The sequence below is a fragment of the Heliangelus exortis genome, chromosome 18 (assembly GCF_036169615.1).
Source record: "Heliangelus exortis chromosome 18, bHelExo1.hap1, whole genome shotgun sequence".
Taxonomy (NCBI): Eukaryota; Metazoa; Chordata; class Aves; order Apodiformes; family Trochilidae; genus Heliangelus; species Heliangelus exortis.
The window spans coordinates 7,050,700-7,074,204 of record NC_092439.1 but is presented as its reverse complement, the minus strand read 5'-3'; the positions used below and the strand labels follow the sequence as shown (position 1 = coordinate 7,074,204).

At 38.1% G+C, this 23,505-nt stretch overlaps 1 protein-coding gene across 1 annotated transcript in view; it reads right to left on the bottom strand.

The window, feature by feature from the left end:
• Positions 1-23,505, bottom strand: part of SPON1 (spondin 1) — a 272,520-nt gene that overhangs the window by 239,752 nt on the left and 9,263 nt on the right. Inside the window, exons 2-3 of the mRNA XM_071761773.1 lie at positions 2,486-2,602; positions 408-511 (exon numbers count right to left, since the gene is read on the bottom strand). Coding sequence (XP_071617874.1) covers position 408 — 1 coding nt within the window. The 5' untranslated portion in view covers positions 409-511; positions 2,486-2,602. The remainder of the gene's footprint in view (positions 1-407; positions 512-2,485; positions 2,603-23,505) is intronic.

The following is a 23,505-nucleotide window of genomic DNA, read 5'->3' as shown; positions in this document are numbered from 1 at the left end:
CATCCCCACTTCCCTAGGAAACATCTCTCTGTCACCCTGGCTATTCCAGAGTGCCTTGGAAGTATGCAGCTGCAGAAAGCATTTCAGAGATCTGATGATATTTCTGATGAGCTGTGACTGGGGCTGTCAGGCTCTTCAGAATCCTCCCTGTTCTTGGAAGCATTGGTATATTCAGGACATTCACCCCCAGTAGTTACTGCAGCCTACCAAGTGCATTTAAATATCCATGGCAAACAAGTGCCATTAGGGCTGTTACAAGGCTAATATCAATTTCTTGATATAAATAACTCAGAAAAATCTTGCAGCTCTCTAGGGCTGAAGGTGAGTTTTCACTGGCTCTAGTACCTATAGTTTGAGGATGCAGAGACCTGGCAGCAGCTCTGTGATACAGAAACACAATTACTTACTCTTTGGCTTCTAGAAAATGACTCCCACCATCTCCCAGGAACAGAGAAAAGTTAACTCCATGGAAACTGCTGACACTTGCAAGAATTTGCAGAAAAGTTGTTTTCTGTTTTAAAAAGAAAAACACAGAGGAAGTCTGAATCCATCAGGTAAATAACCAGTTTTAAGAGCAATGATGATTTTGCATGTATATATAGGAGCTTTCACCCAAATGAAGAATGTGGCTGCTTAAACACAGCTACACTTTCAGGCATTTTTAACCAGAAATCTAAGAGTAGACTTCTAGCTTTATGAGAAAATTGCTAAGAACTTTTTGATGGACACAAGCAGGAAGAATATGAGTTCCACGGAGCATACAAAATGCAGGAATTACTGCATCAGAGTACTCAATTATTGTTCAAAAGGGAGGGTTCCCCTCAACTGATCAAGGCTTCTGGTAGTGGATAGTGCTCAGCTACTCTTGTCATCCAGTTACTAATCTGGCCTACCCATCTCCTTAATAGAATTTGTAAAGAAAAGAGGACAATTTTAACTAAAAATTATTATCCTGAATAGTAGGATAGGATAGGATTTATCAGTAGGATTTGAGGTAATGTTAATACAGATAAGTTTTTATATACATACATACATAAAAATGGGCAGCTTTATTTTGCTAATACTGTATATTTATCACATTTATTCCCAGTAAAACCTTTAGGTTCCCATAGTAACAACTGGAATTACCTTAGCACTCCTGAAGTTAATGAGCTACACCTCACTAGGAGCACACCTCACACCACATCTTCTGTCATTACAATGTGTGGCACCATCAGCACAGGGTCTATGGATGTTTATTCATAGAAGCAGAGGATGGCTGAGACTGGAAAGGACCTCTGGACATCACCTGGACGAAGCCCCCTGCTCAGTCAGGACCCTGTCTGATGACTTTGAATATCTTCAAGGAAGAAGACTCCACTTAATTATTAAGGCACTTCTGAATAAGAATTTGTGTCCCTTTCTAGAACAAAAAACAAACAAAACAAGCAAACACAAAAACAAACAAACAAAAAATCTCAATCCTCTATTTTTTTTTTTTCTTTAAAATGCAGAAAACACCACTCACTCCTACATGGCAAGTGTGTTATGAAAAAATGGTATGTTCAGAACCACATACAGTAAAGAGCAGATAAGCACCTCAGAAAAATCAGAAAGACAATGTGTTTTAGACTAATTTATCCAAACTAAACATGACTTTATCTGCTTCCTAGAACTTCTCAAAATAGAGCAGATATTGGACTGCAGTTGTTTAAATGTATCTCAGTACATAGGAATCTGTATTCTACCCACGAGACTGGTAGGCACATGAGTATAACCTCCTCTTAGCAATGAGGTTAACTTACTAGTGGTCTTTGATATATCTGGTATCAAAGATATTTGGTATCAGAAAAAACAAATCAGCTTGTCACACATAAGTGCCACAAAGCAGCTGAGGAAATGTGTTATCCCAATGTTTGCTGTGACTATATTTCCATCCCAATTAAACTTCCCTAAAACTGCAGGGGAATTTCAAAGTGGTTTGCAGTGATCTAACTGTGCAGCTCATTCTGACATTTCTGGGAGTCAGGATGATAAATCCCTTCACAATGCTCTGAAAGTTCCTCAGCATGTTGGAGGCATGTGTCAAAGTCAGGAGAGTTCTAATGAGCTCTGCTCCCTTTGATGTTTCTGCCGGATAACGTTTCTGGCACTGAATGAATATTTTAGATGTTTTATGCAAAAAAAAGTCAAACGGTTTTCACCTTTGATAATCATATATCTTACTTTAAAGGCCTTAACTTCTAAATACTGAGGATGAAAGGCGATTCTTTCATGTCCTTTTTGCCATTGAGAAGTAATGCTTTTGTTATTAAAAATTAATAATATTTCACATTATGTAACCTGCGTATATATTAGTCAACCAATGGCACTGAGTTTAGCAATCAATATATAAAGTTAAGTAGTGTTAATGTAGTGGATAGTTCATTTCTTGATTAGACAATTTTTTAAAACCAGGCACATTTATTTTCATGTAGTCTTTTGAATAAGCCTGTGGAGAAAATACCTGGAATTTTAAGGAGGTTCATAGGAGATTTTGCTGAACCAGACTTCTGCATGCAAAGTGCAATTGATATGTCCAATTTTCATGTCCTTAAGAACAGAGTTTGCAGCTTGTAGCAAACTGTAAAATGTAAAGATAAAGATTAGCATTACTGAAAGTCAGTGCCTAATTGTCTTCATCAGGATGCTCTTCTAAAGATTAGAGCAGAAAATACCCTGCCTCTTTTATGCAATTAGGGAAGGAAAAATATACATTCATTTAACAGTACTAAAGAGAAGGAAAATTATTTTTCCTATTGCTTGTTTTTGCCCCATGCTTGCAAACCTTTTCTTAATTTTAGGAAAGAATGACAGCCCCTGAGGTTTGAGATGGCCTAAATCTCCTTACTTGAAGAACTTATCAACTCTGATTCAGCTTCAGAAAAATTCTAAACAGATTGTATGTTCTACTGGGACAGCAGAATCTAGAAATTAGAAAGCACACGATACTTCTCAGGAATGTTTTCAGATATGTTTTTAAAGTACAAAAAGCTGATCTAGCACTGACCCTCTAGCTCTAAGGTCAAATCTTGCCTTAGCTACAGAACCACAGGTTGGGGAGACACAGGCATGCCAACACCCAGCAGTACAAGCATAACAGCACCAGCAGCTGCTGATTTCTGCCCACGTATTTATGTCACTAAATCATATTCTGGACCCTATTCAAGAAACACAACCACTAATCCAAGGAGGGTATGAACCAATAGCTCATGCAGGGTCTGATCTGATGCTGTATAGTGGGATCCTCTGAAGGCTACACCAAAATCCCTGTAGCTACAGCAGAAGCTGCCTAAGGAAATAGATGTCTTCATATTATATCTTGGCACTCTAAAGGTGCCATCTCAACAAAGTATCATTGGTTATATGTGCAACCCTTTACTTTCCATTTTACATCCCTAAGCTCATGTTTGAGTCCCACTGCATCTGCCTACTTAAGAAGGAGAAGCAAATGATCCAGAATGCATTTAATGTCTTTCTCTCATACAGAACCAAGACTGCTTACAAACACCAACTGTACACTGCATTTACATTTGGCATGTTGCCAGCAATACATAGTACTGCCAGCAAGCAAGAAGAAAAAAATAATGCTTTGCTCAGCAGAGACTACAGGGGAAGGTTAATGTAAAAAAACAATTTAGTATTTTTATCCAAGCTTGAATTTTACAAGGACACAGAAGTCCCAAATTAAACAGATTAAAATAAATAACTAAATAAATGTGTATCATCTGACATCTGAAACAAGAAGCTTAATCACCACAGCACTGGTGCAGTGCAACCAGAAGATTAATGCACTGAGTAATAAGGAATTTTAGTACTTCTGCAGTAACAAACACTTAAACAATAGCAAACAAGCATAAGAGAGGAAGACATCCCCTGCAACTATGTCCTTGGATTCTAACACTTTTCAAGACATTAGAAATTTAAATGAAATTTTTTAAAAACAGCTTTCACATGGCTCCATGTAGAGGCAAATGTACACATTTGGGCATATTTCCCTGATGACAGATTTAGATAAAATTAGCTCCGAGTGAGAGTAACTGAGAATTCTTTGCTGCACAGTACCTACAGTGGGAAAGTCCCCTTACCCTGGATGACCCTTCGGTAGTGTATCAAAAGTCCTGGCTTTCCTGAGTACACTTTATGCATAATACACAAAAATAGTGAGAACAAAGCTGGCACAGCTAAACTCCAGAGCTACAAAATGAAAACACTTCGATTTTCAGCATACATAAAATGAAAAAACTATGATTGTCAGCATGAATTTTATTTCCCACTAATCCCCTCCTTTCAGCTATCCATCCTGATGCTCTCTGTGCATGGTTTGCTATTTCTCCCACAAGATTTTAGTTCAATACACAAACACCTGCTGATGAAAAATTTAGCTTTAGTAGCTAATATTTGGCAACATTTTACAAAACTGATGGTGGGGTTAAATTCAAATTAGAGCAGCAGTTCAACCTGAAATCCATTAAAATCATTGCATTGCAATTAGCATCACAAAAACAGCAAGCATTTAAAAACAGTCAGAGACAAAGCTGTATATGCAACAGATCATCTAGATGAAGTCATACTGCTTGCTTGTCACAATGAAGACCTTTCCTACTAAAACCAACAACATTTCTTAAGGTGGTGCCTATCATGGCAAAAAAAGAGTAAGAGTAGAAAGAATCTGAGAAACTGCAGTAAACAAAAATTAAATTGCTCTTATCTGCCACCTGTAATCCATTCAGATTACCAGCATACAGCCAACTGGGATGAAAAAACTAAGTAGATTGCGTGAGTCTGACTGTTGCTCTGCTACAGCAAAGGTTTTATGTTGGTTGGCAATAGGAGAGCTTATCAAAATCCTGAACAAGAAACTAATGATGAAAACCAGATAAAGAAATGAGTAAACCTCTAGCACCAAGCAGGCCCCACTAATATTCCTGTGGGATGCTCATGTTAACTCTCAAAATACACCCAGGAATTGCCCAAAGGGGTGAAGCCAAAGCTCTGTCAGAGACCAAGAGAACTGGTTAAGTGTACCTTTAACAAGTACATTTCTGCATGTCTGCCTGCAAGCTGTCATGGTGTAACTTAATAAATTACATACCATAGGGGCTGTTTTTGCATATTCTTGAATTATTTCAAGTGCCACATGAATGATTCAGTGTCACAAATTTACGAGTCTCAAACATATAGGAATGGAGCATTTGAAAAGTTTGACAGATTTCTATGGTTTCAGACTTACCACTAAATAAAAATTAATGCTTTTTTTCAAAAACACAGATTTACAAAAAATAAGACAAAGCTCCAAGAGAACCAAAATAGTATTAAAATTACTTTTTATATCATGGATTGACTCAGCTTCTCAAACGGCTCCTAAGGGAGATTCATTGAATGGTTTGGGTTGGAAGTGACCTTAAAGATCATTCAGTTCCTAACACCTCTGCATGGGCTGGGACAACCTCCACTAGACCAGGTATCTCTGAGCCCCATCCAGTCTGGTCTTGAACACTTCCAGTGCTGGGGCAGCCATAACTTCCCTGGGCAACCTGTTCCAGCATCTCACCACCCTCATAGTGAAGAATTTCTTCCTAGTATCTAACCTAAATCTACTCTCTCTCAGTTTGAAACTCTTCCCCTTGTCATGTTGCTACATGCTCATGTAAAAAGCCCTCCAGCTTTCCAGTAAGCCCCTTCAGGTACTGGAAGGTTCCTACACCAATTTTCTCAGGCTGTTCTCATAGGAGGGGTGCTACAGCCCTCTGATCATCTTCATGGCCCTCCTCCAGACTCACTCCAAGACCCCCATGCCCTTCCTGTGCTGGGGACTCCAGCACTGGACATACTCCAGGTGGGATCTCACAAGAGTAGAGGGAGAGAATCACTTCCCTTGACCTGCTGGCCACACTTCTTTTGCTCTGATATAACTTCTCCTGAAACTTCTTCTCATATTTTTCATTACTTGACTTGAATTATTTTTATACATGCTCTGAGCTGCAGAAAACAAATTCCTTTTCCCAGGAACACCAAGAGAGCCTGCAAAGCTGTCACTTATTCCACAGTATTTGTTAATTGTTTGTTTAGTCTAGAGGGAAGAAGATTTTTATAATACTTTGGTTTAAAGAGTTCCAAGAGCATGATTCCTTATTATGATAGTGGCTATAACAAAGCTTATTGTATTTCTTATCACCTCCTTTGATAAAAGAAAATAGCTTATTTTAGAATAAACTTTCTGTGGTATTGAATAGAATGCATAATCCCTGCTTCAGGGTCTGCAGAGGCTTTAGAGATCAGCAGGAATATTATTCTTTGTCAGAAACTGATACTAACACAGCATTTTATTTGAGAATTTCAATGACAAAAATACAAAAGACATTCTTGAGTTCCCTGGGAAGGGGAAGGTTATATACCAGTGTCTGTTCTACATTTAACATTTCACAGTTCACATGGTTCTGTCAGGATAGTTCAGAATAGGAGCAATCAAAATGAATTGCATCAAAACCTACACTTGAAATTGTACTTCGTGATCCAAGAGGAAAAAACTTTGCTGCAATATTAGATTAATACCATTTCAAAATAATAGTTCAGATTTCACCCTGCCTTTCTTACAAATATATCCTGAATGATGGAGGAGCCCAACTGGTGTCTTCCAGGTAGTGAAGTTTTGTTCTTAGAGGAGGGTTTACTGAGCCCACATGCAAACCCAAACCTCAGTGGCAGGACAAAATGAAGAAAAAGTTCTCTGCAGGACAGAAATTCAATATCTGTGAGGATTTCTGCATTCCTGATGCTTAAATAACAGTCAGAGCTGACTTCACTACTCTGCCCAGTCTATAAAAAGGAAAATACTCATTACCTGCTCAAGAGTAATTTTCTTCTGTAAACAGATTACTCAGGTTGTAGTTTGATAGTTCTATTTTCCCTAATGGAGATCCCACAATGTTTAAACACTGAAGATATATTCTAACTATGTGCCTTCTTGCAATGGTTAACAAAATAGAAATCACAAAAATCACCAGTGCAAGCCTTTCTAATGTTAGAAAGAGCACAACTTGAAAGCAACTGAGAAGCTTTGTTCTATAACTGATGTTCAGATTAGGGCCCAGACACCTAAGGAATCTGTTTTCACATGACAATTTTTGCACTAACAACTGAAGAGTGATGAATTATGGAATTTACTTCCATATGGAATTTACTTCCATAATTACGGATATTTTTTTAAATATTATTTTCTATTTTCCAGTAAAAAGTGTAACAGTGATGGCATTTTTAACATCCAGAGGACGTTATATTTTGAGCCATCAAGTATTTCCCTCCAGGTTCAGTGCATCTGTTGTGTGTAATCAGGACCAAGAAAATAAGCAGGGACTGGAGTGCAGAACTAGTGCATTGGCTTTCTGCTATGATATTGGGAACAAACATAAAACATCTTCAGAATCTTTTTTTAGATGTCATTGAAAACTTTAATTTATTTGATATAGTCCTTAGTTATAGGAGTAGCTATAATGTAATGGAAGGATGCTGTGCAGCAGAGTTGCCGTGGCAACAAAGCAGTCAAAGTTAAGGCATGATACATAAAGGGACTGGATACAGAGAGCAAATTCTCTCCTGGCATGGAAGAAGGAAAAGATTCACAACAAAAGGGAAATTGTAGCATTCTAACATGACTGCAACATGCCTACAATGTCTAGAATATATGACTTCCAACATCTAACGTTACAATACCAAATTTGAGAGCATTGATAGGCAGTCTGCAAATAGTGGCATTTTCATAAATAAACACAGAAGTAAACAGCCTAAATGAATGGCAGAAACCTGAACATCAGCACCCACTCTTCTTAAAGCTGCAAAAATGAAATCTAGAGGAAAAGAGATTTCACTTTTTCTCCCTCTTGCATCTCTTGCCCACGCTACGTGCCCTGGCACAGGTGAAGTTATCAAACTGCCTGCTTCCAGCCAAGCTGCTGTAAATTCTTCCCCAGGTTATGATTGACAAATGTTGTTCTTGATACTTTTTCCAAAGCGAGTCCTATTTTTGACAGATGGGTGTAATAGCTTCAATTTTCATTAGCTTCATAATGACTGGAAATTGCCAGAACAACATACTGTATTTGAGCAAGTGAATTTTCACAGCAATATTTTTAGCCCCCACTGGAATTATTTCCTCATAGCAGGCACTTTCTTTGCTTCTTTCATTGGAAATCAAATGCTAACCAGAAATGCTCAGCTTTGCATACCAAGCACTGAGAAATAATTGAAATACAGTACAGTGTATACAACAGTATAAACTCTAAAGAACTCAGACAGTCAGTTGGAAATATTGAAATCCCCCCATGTTTCATTAGTTTGATTTCTGTGAAGTTGCACAACTGCAGATCAGGGAGTCAAACCTCCCAGAAGTGCACATCCCAGCCAGGCTGCCCCAGGCAGTGTCAACCCAAACACAGCAACACTGTGCAAGGGAAATGACACTATCTCAGGGAAAGAAAATGACCTTTTCTAGTCACTGGTGCTGCTCCACAGCAAGCCCAGACTGTGAAAGAAGATGGGAAATGTCATGTCAGGTTGCAGTCAGCTGATGTGGACCTTTGCAGGCCAGATGAAAAGGAATGGAAAAGGGTATTAATTGAGTATTTCTTTTTGAGACTCATTATTTCTCACTGCACCTGCCATTTGCAATAGACCAACAGGTCATATTTACTCTCTAAATCTTCTGTGGAAAATCTGGAATCACTTATACCCAGTATAAAAGAAGCAATCACAACTGTGACTTACAATGTAATTATTTGTGCTGTAAAATTTGTTTTCGGTATCAAAATCTGCCCTGCTTTTAAGCATAAATGTACCTTTGGTTTTGTGCACTTTATATAGTCTAGGTAATACTACAGCTTAAGGGATCTTCTGTTCCCTTTGCACATGGCTTTACAATGAGCAATAATATAACAAGTAATAATTTCTCCATATATCTTTTTACCAGGACTGAAACTGGATCAATACTGTAAACTTCAGCCTGCTGCATTTCTGAATTTAACGAGTACAAGGAGCTGTATGAATCACTGCATGGGCAAACTGATAGCACCAGGCAGCCTTGAAATATCTCTTGATATTTATCTACTACCATTTTGGAAGGCTGTGGAGCTCATTCTGTAACAACCATGACAAAAGTTTGTTTGTCAAGAGGCCCCCAACCACAACAACCCATCAAAAACTCTTCAGGCTCTACTCTGTGGATATTTTATACTTGCTTCCCAGTCAAGGGTTCTGTAGCAGCCTGACAGTAAACTGAACAATTATTTCACATGACCATCATATCCTTTGCTACATGTGAGAAGCTTGGGTACCGAATGCTGAAAATGTCTTTACCCCAAAATGACTGTGCAATAGAGTTAAAACTAAAAGTTTTACAAATGTAAAATGACAAGTGGACTACATGTTCCTGTGCATCACTAGAACCAAGAAAAGAAACTCAGTACCAAGACCGCAAATGCCTTACCCTCAAAGGCTCCTTCATCCCGTGTGTACTTAAGCACAACATTGTGACAAAGAGCCAAAAAAGCAACGTTATGGAAATCAAAACCATTTTCATCATGACTGATATACACACGAGTGAAATAGTACAATGCCTCTTACTGTGAATGGGAACTGAAAAAATAGCTTTAAATTTTGGGAACACAGTGACCAGAAACATTTAATTCACTGGCTTTGGTAAATTTGCTTTGTTCACTAAGTTTAAGTGAAAAGTGCCAATTTAAAAAACAAAACAAAACAAAACTGTTCCTATGAACTCTATTTCATTAAAGTAATTTTAGAATTCAAGTGCATTTAACTTTAATTTCCATTTGCAAGCATAAGGTTAGACAAATTACAAGTAAATAAAATTAAGGGAAAAAGTTACCTACACAATGAAAATACAGAAATTAAGGCTCTGGATAAATGCAACTAAAGCTATGTAACTTGGTACTCTGCTAAAAAGAAGCAAAACCTTTAAGATGAGTAATTTGTTGCAAACAATCTTTTTGGAAAATTGCTTGCAGGGAAATAACCCCTTCTTAGGAGGGGGGAAAGTATAAAGCATATAGTTTTAACCAACCTTTCCTGCAAACTTTTCAGGGAAGTAATACTGATGCCCTGTGCTCCTGTCCAGCAGAGGACAGCTCTGAAGCCACTGGCCCTGGCAGCCACGTAGCTATGCAAAAACAGCACAGAAAGTGTCTTACTGCAATGTAGCAAACATGGGAGGTAATATTGTATTCTCTTTCATTTGTTTTTTTAAAAAAATATCTTTAGGAGCCCATGACAGTCCTGGTTTGGCTATATTTTCTCATGATTACAGCATTGCAGATGCACAGATAGCAGGCTATTCCTTTGAAAACACATGGTATTTTCCCAAGCATAAAAAATAGGGGGGGGGAAACATCATGTGAGGCCACAGAAAAGTTTGCTTTACAGAAAGCTTAAATTACAGCCAAACTGGAACCAAAAACGTCATTTTTACTCTTCCCACTCTTGAAAAAGCAACGCCAGCTCCCAGAAATGCAAGCTGAAGCATAAAGATAAATGAGTTCCACCCTGCCAAGAGAAACCTGCAGCATTGTGTCTCTGCCTGCTGGGGCCAGCCCTGCCATCTCAGCTCCTCCAGCTGCCAAAGCAGGAATCAGGCACTCGGGTTTGGCTGCTGGGTAACAGAGATTTAGTCACAACTCCCCCACCTCTGCTCCAGCCTGCCCGAGTGAGGCATAATTGACTCTTGTGCTGAAGCACACGCAAGCTCCTTTTGTATCCACCACTTGCTTAGCTTGAAAATTAAAAGAATCTATTGATGGCAATTTATATGCATCAGGATGTCTGTGAGAACTTGAGCTGCTAAATAGCTTGTAATAATTCATTGTTCTATGATAGCTGAACAGAATTTTATCACAAAATTTAAAAAAATAAGATTGGGAAAGAGGATGAGAGGGCTTCTTCTCACAGAGTTTCTATTTATAAGCTTTCCAGTAAAATCTCTGTTTGGGTATGAGAATTAAAAAGCGCTTAAAACAAGTGGTTACCTGCAACTTCTGATGTGCATTAAAACAGGTCTCCCTTCTTTCAACAGTTTAATCCAAAATCTGTACATAAACCTAACATCATTCTCATTTTTATATTAGAAAGAGTGCCAGTTGGATAGAAGTTACATGCACCCAGATGGATGGAAGACCTAATTTTATAGACTAACTTCACTTTTCTTATCTTTCTGTTTAAAGACTTCTTCATGTTGCTTTTTTTACTGGCACTTCTCATATGTGTCCTTTCTGCAGAATGTCCATATGAACAGCTGAATATGTATTTCCCATAGGTCAGAGCTCAAAGGCCCCTTAATCTTAGGAAAAGGGTTTCCTTTCTTATCTTCAGTTGTGATTTGAAAATATTTCTTCCCCAATTCGCTTATCTTTTCAGCTTTAAATCAATTTCAGCAGCTTGACAGAAATGTGGATACTTGGCAAAAGGCTGAAAAGTCATACTGGAGAGAGCCAGGTACCTGATGAGAGGAAGGGAAAGGAAGGAGACCAAAAGCAGAAAGTAAAAGAGACAGATGTGCACATATAGTGGGCACATGGTTCAGGTAAAGATAAAAAACATACCATCTATAAGTAGCTCTGTAAAATTTCGTGCTAAACAGAAGTATGACAAGCAGTGTTCAATGGAACAAATCCCCTTTCCAGGAATAATGTTAATCCTTAAAACCTCAGAAATCCAAGCGACTCCACACATCCCTGGTAAACTACAACAGCAGAACAAACTGAGTCTTTTTAATTCTGGATGTCTCACCCTGTGTGAATAAATTCATTTAAATTGCTGATTCTCTCCCTCACCAACACTTTCACTCACATTATTTATTGTGCTTAAATGATATCATTCTTGGGTGGCAAATTAAAGTTGAAGAGATTTCTCACATTTTACTTCAATACATCTCACTTTCCTGCTCAGTTCATAAAAGCAAGAGGTAAAAGAGACATTTCACCTACCACCTCTTACTTATTCCTTTTAAAATGGCAAATGAAATGGATTTAAATGCATTCTGAATTACGGCACAGGACAGAGGTTTTTTGCCACCAGCACCTGAATGAGACAGAAAGTAACAACAGCAAATAAATTCTTATGAGTTTTGGTATTACCCAGATTGTACCAATAATTAGGAATTAATTCAAGTGAAATAAACCATATTTTCCACTATCTTGAGATGGAAAAAATCTCAGAGGGTAAAAACCTTATATATGGCGATTCTTTATACTCTTACACTGAGCACTCTATTTTTCACTTCATATAAAAGAGATTTTACCTATACACTCTCCTCTTAATCTATTTGCAACTTGCTTTTCATAGCTGCTCCCTACCTACCATGACTGCAATTGGTACCATAAAACAGTACACAAGAGAACTTATACTGGGAAATTTATTGCCAAAGGCAGTAACAACAGATACCCACCAATACTGCAAGTGAAACTAATCACATTAACCCTTATAATTACTACTGACACTGAGTACAGCTGTGAGCCAAATTGATCACACTGGGGTGCCCACAATGGCATTGTCACAGCTGGTGCCTTGCAGAGCTCGGGGGATGGGGATGAGTGAGAGGGAAGTCACTTGGCACTCAAGTTAGTATGGTAAGTACAAAATCCTGCCTCCTGACTGATACTTGTAGAAATTGCAGTAAAAGTAAATCCTCAGTAAAAAATTCTGAGACTCCAAACCAAGCAAGTAAAGGAACAGTGTGCCTACTCTGGCCACATAGGGTCAATAAACAACACTTTTTCTGTATCACTGGTAAGGATCTTGTCCAAGAACACTGTGACACAGAAGCCTGCATTTCATCTCTTCCAACAGAAGTTGAAAGATACCTTATCTGGAGTGGTACTATCTGCAGCCTAGACACAACTGAATAAAACATATTTCCCCAGCAGTTTTTCTTCTCTGCAATCAAGATATTGATTGGTGAAATACCCTAATGTCTTGCAGCGCTGATTTTCAATGGGCTAGAGCTTTTCAGAAAGATTAGCATGGCACAAAGTGGAATTAGGGGGTGGATCTGCATTAGCATTCAATTTGGATGAGGACAGACACTTGAAACAAGCCTCCTGATGGTCTCCTCTCACAGCATTCCTGTTTGCTTTGGCAAGCTGCTCCAGAGCACAAGAGCTGAACTCCTGCCAGTGAAACTAAATTGGGAAGTGCACTCCAGCCACAAATCGGTACTCACAGCCAGGCTGAAGTAAAACCACAAAAAAAGTGTACAGTGAGGATGTGGGATCCTTAATGCAATTTTACTCTACATCTGGATCCACACAGCTATCCACAACTATCCCTTTAGTTTCATAAGGGAACAGACTCAGTGTCACAATGGGATTTCAGGCTTCTTCATTAACCAAGCATCCACTGAATGTTCCCAAGTTAACAGTCTTAGTCTTCAATAGGCACAGACAGTGACAATTAACTCCTCCACTACAAAGATGACCCCTGGAGGTCACAGAGCCCTTTGTTAAGTAGTATGAAAAGAAATGCTGCACTGCAGTCAGCATGGCAAATTTCAGAAGAATTGAAATCCAATTAATTTATTTATCTGTACATTTTTACTACAGAGTCTAACTCATAACACCACAGAGAGCAGGGATAAAATAGCCAAGATTATTCTAATGTATTTGTTTGCACTGACAAGAATTAAAGATCACTCTGTGTACAAGATCAAGAATTGTTACTTTGATATACAGAAACACAGAAGCAGAGTAATAGCATATGTTTCAAGTCTTCCTTACTAAGGGTTGTGGTATTCATTTGCTGTGTATACTCTATTCACTTGAACTAAAGGTCCTCTTCAGGTTAGTTTTCCAATAAATTTTATTTTATTTTATTTTAGAAATTCTTAGCAATGCCACCAAAAGTGTACTGGTGTGTAGAAAAACAGACAATGAAGGAAAAGAATCTCCAGAATTAATCCTTTTATAATCTTGGAACAGCAGATCTTAGAATACTTGAAGTACATTACAATGTATTTTATCTTGATACACATTTAAAATGCTTTTTTATTGAGGCAAGCAGCTAACTGTTTATACTCAAATTTTGTGGAAATCTTATCAATACATCAGAATTAAGAGTTCCTACAAAAGACCATTCGAAGGCTGATTATTTTCAGTGTTCAGATCATCACTACAGATATTTGGCACTAGAGGACAGACTTTTTGTCTACTGGAAATAGAGGAGGGTGATAAGAAAAGAGACCAAAAAATGCCATCAGGGCAGGGATGTTTACCAGCAGCAAGCTACAGAAGCAAAGGGGACAACTCAGGAACTGACAGAAAGATAAGGTAAAGCACTAGATGTTTTGGACAAGGACAGAAGGATGCAAACATATTTTTGTAGGGCAGAAAGGGTCTATTTTCATCCTGCTTCGACCATGCTGGAAGTTTCCATGATGGAGAAGAAAATAGCACGGTAGTGGAAGAAGATCACGACCTCCTAAATGAACCTGACCCTTGCTAGAGAATGTGCCAGTGTGATGAGGCAAATGAAGAATCCTAATGAGGAAAGAGGAAAGCTGGTTATCCTAATGCAGTGGACTCCTTCCAAGAGATCAGATCAGCTAGAAAGCTGCATTGACTGTATTTTGCAACTTTATTTGAATTAATCCTGGTTTATCTTTTAAAGAAAAAGGAACAATATCCAATTAGTGACAATCTATTTGAAAAATTCTCTTTTTCCACTCACATTTTTCCTCCAAGGAATTAAAATGCACATGCAAATCCTGGCAGCTGTGCTATAATCCTGAGGTAGAGTCTGAGGTGACTGCAAAAAGCTGGTGACAGGACCACCAGTTCTGGCTTGCAGGAGGAAGACAGGCTCAGGAAAGCACCTTGACAGTCCAACACACAATAATGTCCCTCACATCCCTTTCTGTGCTACAGACAGGTCCTGGCAATCTCATGACTGCGTGTCCTAATAACCTGTAGAATTAGGTTACTGTGTGAAAAGTAATTGCTTTGGTGTAATTTGCTCTCCACCTGTACTTGGAGCCTCGTGGTGTGTGCTGCAGAGAGCCATGAGTGCTTCCCCACTTGGTGGGACCAAGGTGGACTTGGCAGCAGGTAAGGCTGGCACACTCATGCTGGCACACTCTGGATGTTCCTCCTTATTGCAGGACTGACACCTCCAGGGGACAAAACTATCTCACATTTCATTTTTTCCCACTCAACAGACAAAATGTGTATGGTTCCTATTTACAGAGAAGATAGATCATATGTTTTCAACAGTCTCAGTGAAGCAAAAGCCAAATACATTCCTACCATTGAAAAATGGAAGACCTTTTGCCTCCATCTGCACTTCCAACTCAGCTGGAGTTTGCCAGGTTGAGCAGATTCTGCACAGCCCTGCAGCATCTAAACTAGGAAGCAACAGATCTTTCAACAAGAAAGCCAACTACAAACCCTCTGCTGCAGTCTGCAATCCATTTTCTGCTTCCCAATGTTCCCTTCCCTTCTTGAACTCCTGACTCTGGGTCTACACAGCATCTCCTGAGCTAAGGCTGCCCTGAAATGCCTCTAATGCATCTCTCTCTCAGCATCCTGATGCTGTTGAGTTTACAACCAGATCAGCTACATGCAGAGCTGAGCAGCTTCCCTCCTAGTTTTCAATGAGGATGCTGCACACAGGAGGGGGAGGGAAAGGAGATAGTGCAGACCATGGGGCATAGTCCTGTGCCCCGTGTAGTCACTGCAAGCAGCCACAGACAGAAACAAACGCAGGTACCCAAGCAATCCAAAACCAAAACCAGCAGTAAAGAATGAGTCCAAAAATTTTCTCTTCAGCATGCCAGTGAGGTGTTCTATGTATCTTTCATCCATGACACCTTTCTTTTTGTGCTCTAAAGCCAACACAGCCTGGACAGCTAGTGAATCTCATCACTCAGACATCACTTAGAGCACTTCAAGAGGATAGAATAAATCCAACCAACCTACATCAGTCTAGAGCAATTACCATTAAAGCCAATCATAGCTAGATCACTTATTTGCATATTTGAAACTACACCAAGGACTGAAATCCAAAAGGAGATACGATCTGTATATCCCATCTACTTACTGAAAATTACACCATTCTATTTTAATTCTATGTATCTGATTCTCACATGGGTTCTAAAGCACACAATTTACAGACCAAGACAGTGGTTGGCCGATAATTGCTGATTACAAAATCTGAAGCGAGCGTGCAAGGAAAATCCCAACTGTTGATAATAACCAAGTTCAGTTTCTCTGACAACAGAGACACAGGAAAATCAGAACTATTAACCACAGAAAATAGGTCATCAGTACGGAAGTCTGTAATATGGCTGAATGATCGGATTTTGTCTGAACAGCTCTTACATAAAATATTGCTCTACAATTAATTAGTAATTACCATGCATCATTATCAATCTAGAATGTCTTATGATACAGGGCATAGATCTATTAAGCTCACAGATAATGGACTGATTCATGAGACATTTTTTACACTGATTTTATATGTATTATTGCTCCAGGTTCCTTTCAATCACATTGGTCTTTCCTAGCACTGCATTTCTTCTTCCTTTAAATGTGTTAACTGGATAAAGTAGGCAGGAAATAAAACATCCTAAAGACTAAAGATCAAATTCATATTTGTTGTTTTGGTCTAAAAAATTAATTAGTCACAGTGGAACTGCAGTATCAGGGACATCTGAATTGGAAAAGAACTACTAAATTACCTGCTGTGTTCTCTGGTTCCTTAATTGTTAAGAAATATTCAGTTGTATTGAAATAAACTACCCTTACCTGTTCTTTTATTTTCCTCAATAATGCTACTTCTCATATTTCATTAAATCTCCGTTGTCTTGCAGACCTTCAAATGTGTCTTTTTATAGTGTTGAAGAGAAACACCAAGATCTGTGGTCTGCATTTCACCATCTGCAGTCCAGAAACTATTCTGCTGGTTAAGGACTTACTTCTATTTTTTTTCAATTTTAAGCTACAGCTATTTAAATTATTAATAGTATTTTCCTCTTAAATTTAACTACTTTTATTCTCTGATCCTTAAATATCAACAGAAATATACTCTCAATCCTTCCTCATTTGAAATTGATAGATTCACTTAGTAAAAACCTGCTTTTCAGTTCCCCAAAGCTTCAATAATTCTGAGATGAATTACAAATCATCATTTTAAGGGATGGCCTCAGTAGTTCATCTTCGTTCATCTTAGATACAGGGTTTACCGCAGCCAAAGCAACGAGGCAAGAGCAGAAACAGCTCTTCAGTCATCTGTAAGGGAATTAAAAATCCTTTCCTTAGACTGTGCTATTCATGAATTTGCTTACCTTTCTGACTGGCTAGCATTTCCTTACACTTTGTTTTCTTTCAATAATTTATGTATTCCAGAGAACACCAAAACTATCAGGGCTTGTGATCAAGTCAATTCACATCACACTCACTACATTATGACTCAGAATTCTCATCAATTTCTGAAATATGGTTAATCATTAATTTTCAATTTAGGGATAAAATCCAGAGAAAAACTACTGAAAATGAGTGCTGTTAAGAAAAGTATAGAATTCCTGAAGACTGAGATTTATTAATGTCACTTATAACTATTTTAAATCAAGTCTTCAAAGCCAGATATGTAAGCAATACAGAGAAATCTAGATTTTTTTTTAAGTGCGACAATTACTTTCAAAGCAAAGGAGAGATAAAAGTGTTGATGTAGTGCAGACATCTGCCTAAGCAACAGCAGTATATTGCCCAAAATATTATGTAGAATAAATAAAAATAATAAAATATATATTTTATTTATAAAATATTATATTTTATAAACTGCATGAAAGTAATTATTACCATTTTACTTTTCCTATGATTGAAATCAGGTGTCATTTTGTGTTAGCATAATATTTTACGGAATTGTATTAATGCATATTTAAAAGTGAACATACAACGTTTTTTGTCATAAACAATGCAGTTATTTTCCTCTTTGAAGGGAGATATATGAAAATATCCAGCAAATTTTAAAATTCAGGAAGAAATCATAACACACTTACTCATACAGTGTGGTAGGTCTCTGTTTTGTTTCTCTCCTTGGAAGAAATTAATTACTTGGCACTAGATAGCAGAGTCAGACCCTTTATTTTGAGCACACTCTCAAACAGTTCAAGTCCCAGTTCTCTTAGTGCCCTGTTAACTAGAAGTGTTCCTGGTTAAAACAATGTAATTAGATAGGTATAAGGACAGACTGTGAAATCAGATGGAGCCATCCTCTCCATCCTGTTAAACAGGGATAGAAATCATGGCAAAAATAGATTCTTCCACAAGAAACTTGCTCCTTTCTGCTTGTTAGAAGTGTTAAATTTAGGAGTGCACTTTTCCATTATTTAAATAGTTCCTTAAAACATGACTGTTCATGTTTTGCCAAGGGAGTTAAACAAGCAATTCAGATCATTAAAAAACATTGATTCAGGTTACTCGAGATGATGCACACTGGCCTGTGCTCTATCCCCATGACTGTGTTTTGCCCGAGGCTGGGTAGGACAGCCAGGAACATCACACACCCTGCCTCAGGAGGCCTCAGCTGGTGTCACCACTTGGAGGCAAGGGATGAAAGTTTTGCATAGAGCTCATAGTTTCAGCAAAGAGTTATAACATCACTCCACACACAGCTACTGAAAATTTCCAGCATCCCTTGTCTAACACGAAATTAGCTTAATGCAGTCCCCTCTACCACTCCCCAAAGGCCAAAGAAGAAAAGAACCCCAGCATGTTCCACCTCACAGGATGCAGCTCCGGAAGATCCCTGAGTAAAATTACACACTTGAATGAGAGCTTCTTTAATCAGTGCACAAATTAGAATATTGTCCTTAACAGAAGCATGGAGAAAACTTTTCACTGATCCCTTCAGCACTGAAAAACTTGAATACACTGTGTACCCACAGCACAACAGACACCTAGTGCAAATCATCACCCCGGCACTACAGTCACTGCCAAAAAGAAAAGTAGCTGGAAAACAATTCCTTGGCCAAAAGAAGTAGGAATGTTCCCTGTTTTTGACAAGGTAGGAGAGCAGTGCTGATCACCTTGCTGGCAGACAACATATATATATATATATATTTTGGACCATAGATGGTCCAAAAAGGAAAGGGGGAAAAAAAGTCATGTGTAAACAGTGCATCTGTGGCAAAATCTCAGTAAAGGGGCTTGTCTGCCTTCTGGTACTTAATTAGTACACTCTGTTCAGTACATGCTGTGTCCCCAGTAAGCAATGCCTCCAAAACAAATTCAAAGGAGCATAAGAAATCTTGTTTTTTCTCCAGACATACAAATATCTCTTTACACATATGTACAAAAATATTTATATATATATATATAGTATGCGAAAGGAGTGATGATTTTTAAAAATTAAGTTGCAGGGAAAAAACAGAAAAAGGTCTATCGTGCTCATTTCTTATTTCTCTGTGAATCAGCTTTGTAGGGCTGTAGAGCTGATGACAGCCTGCACAAGGACAGAGCTTGGTGAATAATTCAGACCCAGTAACTTTTAGATATATCTCAAATTTCATCATTTTGCAGATCAGTTAAATGTGCTTGTATGTCCGAAAAAAAATCAGCAACATGTGAATTGGGTCACAGAATAGTGTCTTAGGGTTTTTTCTTCCCCTTGGCTCTAGTGGGAGCAGGCTGCAACACCTGAGTGTTTTCTCACAAGTTATCAATGCCTTAACGAGAGGTTTGGGCATCTGAGCATTACCATCCTTGTGCTTTTCAAAAATGGCCACACTGTAAAAGATGGTGCTTACCCAGCAAGGGATAAAAAATGGTGGTGTATTAAGGCAGTATAAAGTAGTTTACAAAAACAATGAGAGATTTAAAGTGATACAAAGCTTGTGTTTATAAAAATTTATAAGCATTTCTAGTGCACTCTTAAGGGAAGAGTGTAGATGCTGCAACAAATTATAATGTAATACAGTTAAACACAAAAAACTGGAATAGTAAAATAGCATTAGGGGACAGATTTTCATCCCTGTACCAGTGGCAGATTGCAAGCAAAGATCCCATTAGAAGTTATGGGAGATGAAGTTATAATCCACTGTGCACAGTGTCAAAAATTATATCCCTGTGGCTTTGGCTAACCAGGCAGAGTTCAGGCAGCAACTTGATTTCTCACTCTCCCTCTCACAACAGCCCTGTTCCCCTCCCAAATACACTTTTAAGAAATCCACATTTCAACACAGGGGAAGGATACTCTACATAAATGTGAATTTCCTTTGCTTTCATTGGTGTAAATCAAGGTTTTACTTTATTTTAACATGGTTAGCAGAGCATAGGGGCACTGAGAGCTCTGATGTTTTTCCACTGCCACTATCTGTAAATTGTTTGCTTGTTGCTGTTGCTGCTTTTTTGCCTTTTGAAATCTCTTACTGAATTCTGTGCTTAATACTATAACTTACAAATTTGAATTTCAAAAGAAGCAGTAGAAAGAAGAGTTGGATGGGACAAAACAAAAATAATGTTTTCACAAATAATATTTAATTCCTTTCTCAAAATCCAAGGTTCAGACCCTGCCTTCAGTAAAGTAAATGGCAGAACAAGGCATTTCATCCCACTTTTCAGTACAGCTCTATCACTGTCCCTCAGTATTGAGCAAGAAAGCTGGGTAATAAAGCAGAATAAATCCTATGAGCCTTTTGTTTTGTACATGGCACCTCTTAGAACAGGTGCAATAGCTACTGATTACTGGGGCCTTAGTGTCTCTGATCAGGTGGCAGCAAGGATGACTCACAATCATTTGATATAAACACCTGGAAAGAAAATAATTTTCTGCTCTTGACAATATTTTAAGCATTTTCTAAAGCATGATTCACCAGAGTATCACTGAAAAGGCTGGATTCTAAAATTGGAAGTCTGCATAAACAAGCATGGATCCTCTAGGTCATTTATACACAGGACAACATTTAACATGTATCCTTTAGGGTATGCAGACAACATGGGCTCTATCTCCATATTCAAATGTAGTTCTTAATAAGCATGAGTGCAGTATGTGCCCAGAAAAACCATTAATCCCTTGGGTATTTAAAATGAAGAGCATTTTTCTAGCTATGACTTCAAACAGCTAAAGTCATGGAAACATATTCAGACTTGGCACCAAATAAAATTGTTGTTTCATATTTTAATTCACCAGAGACCCACTTCAAAATTAATACTTTAATATCTCTGATGAACAGAAAGAACCTATATAAATTTTTCATTTTTATAAAATCCTACCTAGAACTACATCATCAGTATTGCTACAGTCCATTCTTAATTTATGTTTCAGCAAGTTGGGTTTTTTTAAAGAATTCATTTATTTTTAGATAAATCTAGAGTCATTAAGTGGATAATGGCAATTCCATGCCCTAGAATTTTTATAATCATATAATATTAATCAAAATGTCTGCATATCTGAGAGGCAATAAAAACAGGGTCTTTAAATAGAAGTTAAAAGTTATTTTATCCTTATAAATTGTATTCTTAAACATAATATTATAGCTGGCAATAATAAATACTATGGTCCTACTCTGATACCAAAGTCAGTTTGTGCTGGACACTGTTGAAACACAAAACCTACAAGAATTGCTGATCTGAACAGGCAAATTAGCAAAAGGAGATGGAAATGCATTAGGTGATTTGTCTCCTATATCATCAGCAGAGCCTGAAACAAACTTGATCCCCAGATTCCATTCACTGGACTACATTGCCTCAAAGAAGATTGGTCACCATTACATGTTGGACTTTTACCACCACACAGTAATTACACTGTGACACTGGCAGTAGCCTTTTGGGAAAATACAGAGTACAATAGTAGTTCTATAGCTCAAAACAGATATTACTTCAATACAATAAATATCTGTGCTATAGCAGCTACTGTGAACACTAAGAAAAAATGTTCATTCAGAAAACATCGACAAAAAAAGTCTCATATTTACAATTTATTACCATTCCTACAATTCAGAATAAAAAAATTGTAAAGCTATGTGCCCTTCCTCACCCTATGTCACTTGAGTTAAGCCCAATGAAAATTAACCTGACCGTAGCAACCAATGCATCTCTAACACAGCCCAGTGCCCACTTTCCATACTGTGCTGCTTTAAAAAAGCATCAAGAAGCAAAGGAAAAGACATAATAGCAATAATCTTCATTGCTCTTAGCACCACCAAAGCAAACAGAGACAGGCAGCCAGACAATAAATATTAAATTAAACAGCAGAGATTCATTTTCTACACTCAAGAGTTCCTTCTAAAAATGAAACCGTCAGCATTGACTATAAATGTTTATTATTGATCTTTTGGGACCTGCAGTTGTGAAGTACTGGAGACTGCAAACTCACTGTATTGTGGAAAGCAGGCACTGAGCATTTTGATAGAAGACAGGGGAAATAATTTCTCTTTTAGAAAAAATAAGAATCCTTATTTTATAGCCCTCCTTTCATTAGAGCTTCATTTGACATTTCTAGTCTCTCCTGTATTAAGAGAGTGTTCTGATTGTGCAGAAAACATTCTCCATGGAATGTATCTTAGAAGTTAATACACAAAATTAAGGACATCTTACAATGTAAGAGTTTAATCTAGAAATAATTTATGCAAACCCAGATTAAAGATGACCAGGGAAAGAGCTCAGTAAGTTCTCAGTAGTGGAGAATAACTTACAATTTAGAACAAGAAATGCTGGTTAAAAAGACTGTAATCATGCACAACTCTGGTTACAGTCTCAAGCCTGGTCAGACCATAACCAAGCTGGCTTGTAAACTTTTCAGTGAGCTAGAAGAAAATATCTTTTTTAGTCCTTACAGAATTAGATCTTCCTTTTTTTTTCCCAAGCTTTGGTTGTAAAATTTCATCAGATTTCATCAAATAAACCATAGGATTAAGTTGCGTGGCCATGTCTCATCAGCTGGGAAGAGAGGCAACTTCACCACCTTGAGTGCATCTACACTGCAAACATGGTCCCTGACAGGGGTAAGGGATCTCCCAGCTGGGAGTCCATTTGCTCAGCTGTGTAGAATTTCTTGTACCAAAACACATGCAGGACTTCTAAAAGCCAGTGACTCACTATTCTGAACTTACAACTGTGCATTATACACAGAAAGCTGGAACAGAAAATTGGGTAGGTGCATAACTTGATGCATTCCAGCACAGGTCAAACCTGACTGCACCGAGGTGTTGTCACTTTTTTAGAAGCTTCATTGGCACACAAAAGCTCTCCAGGGAAAGATGAATTTGGACAAGGAGAGACCAGGATGGCACTGCTGGGCAAAGACAAAAACTGCAGTGAGATTAAATGAGATGAGGTTACCCTCCTTGCTTACCAGAATCTTCTGCCATGAATCAGAGACACTCCCTGTTCAAGAAGTCAATGATACTGCAAAGCAGACTGAAAAACTGTCCTATCACAAAGACGGACTAGCAGCCCCCTCCTGGAAACAAGCCGGAAAATAAATCTG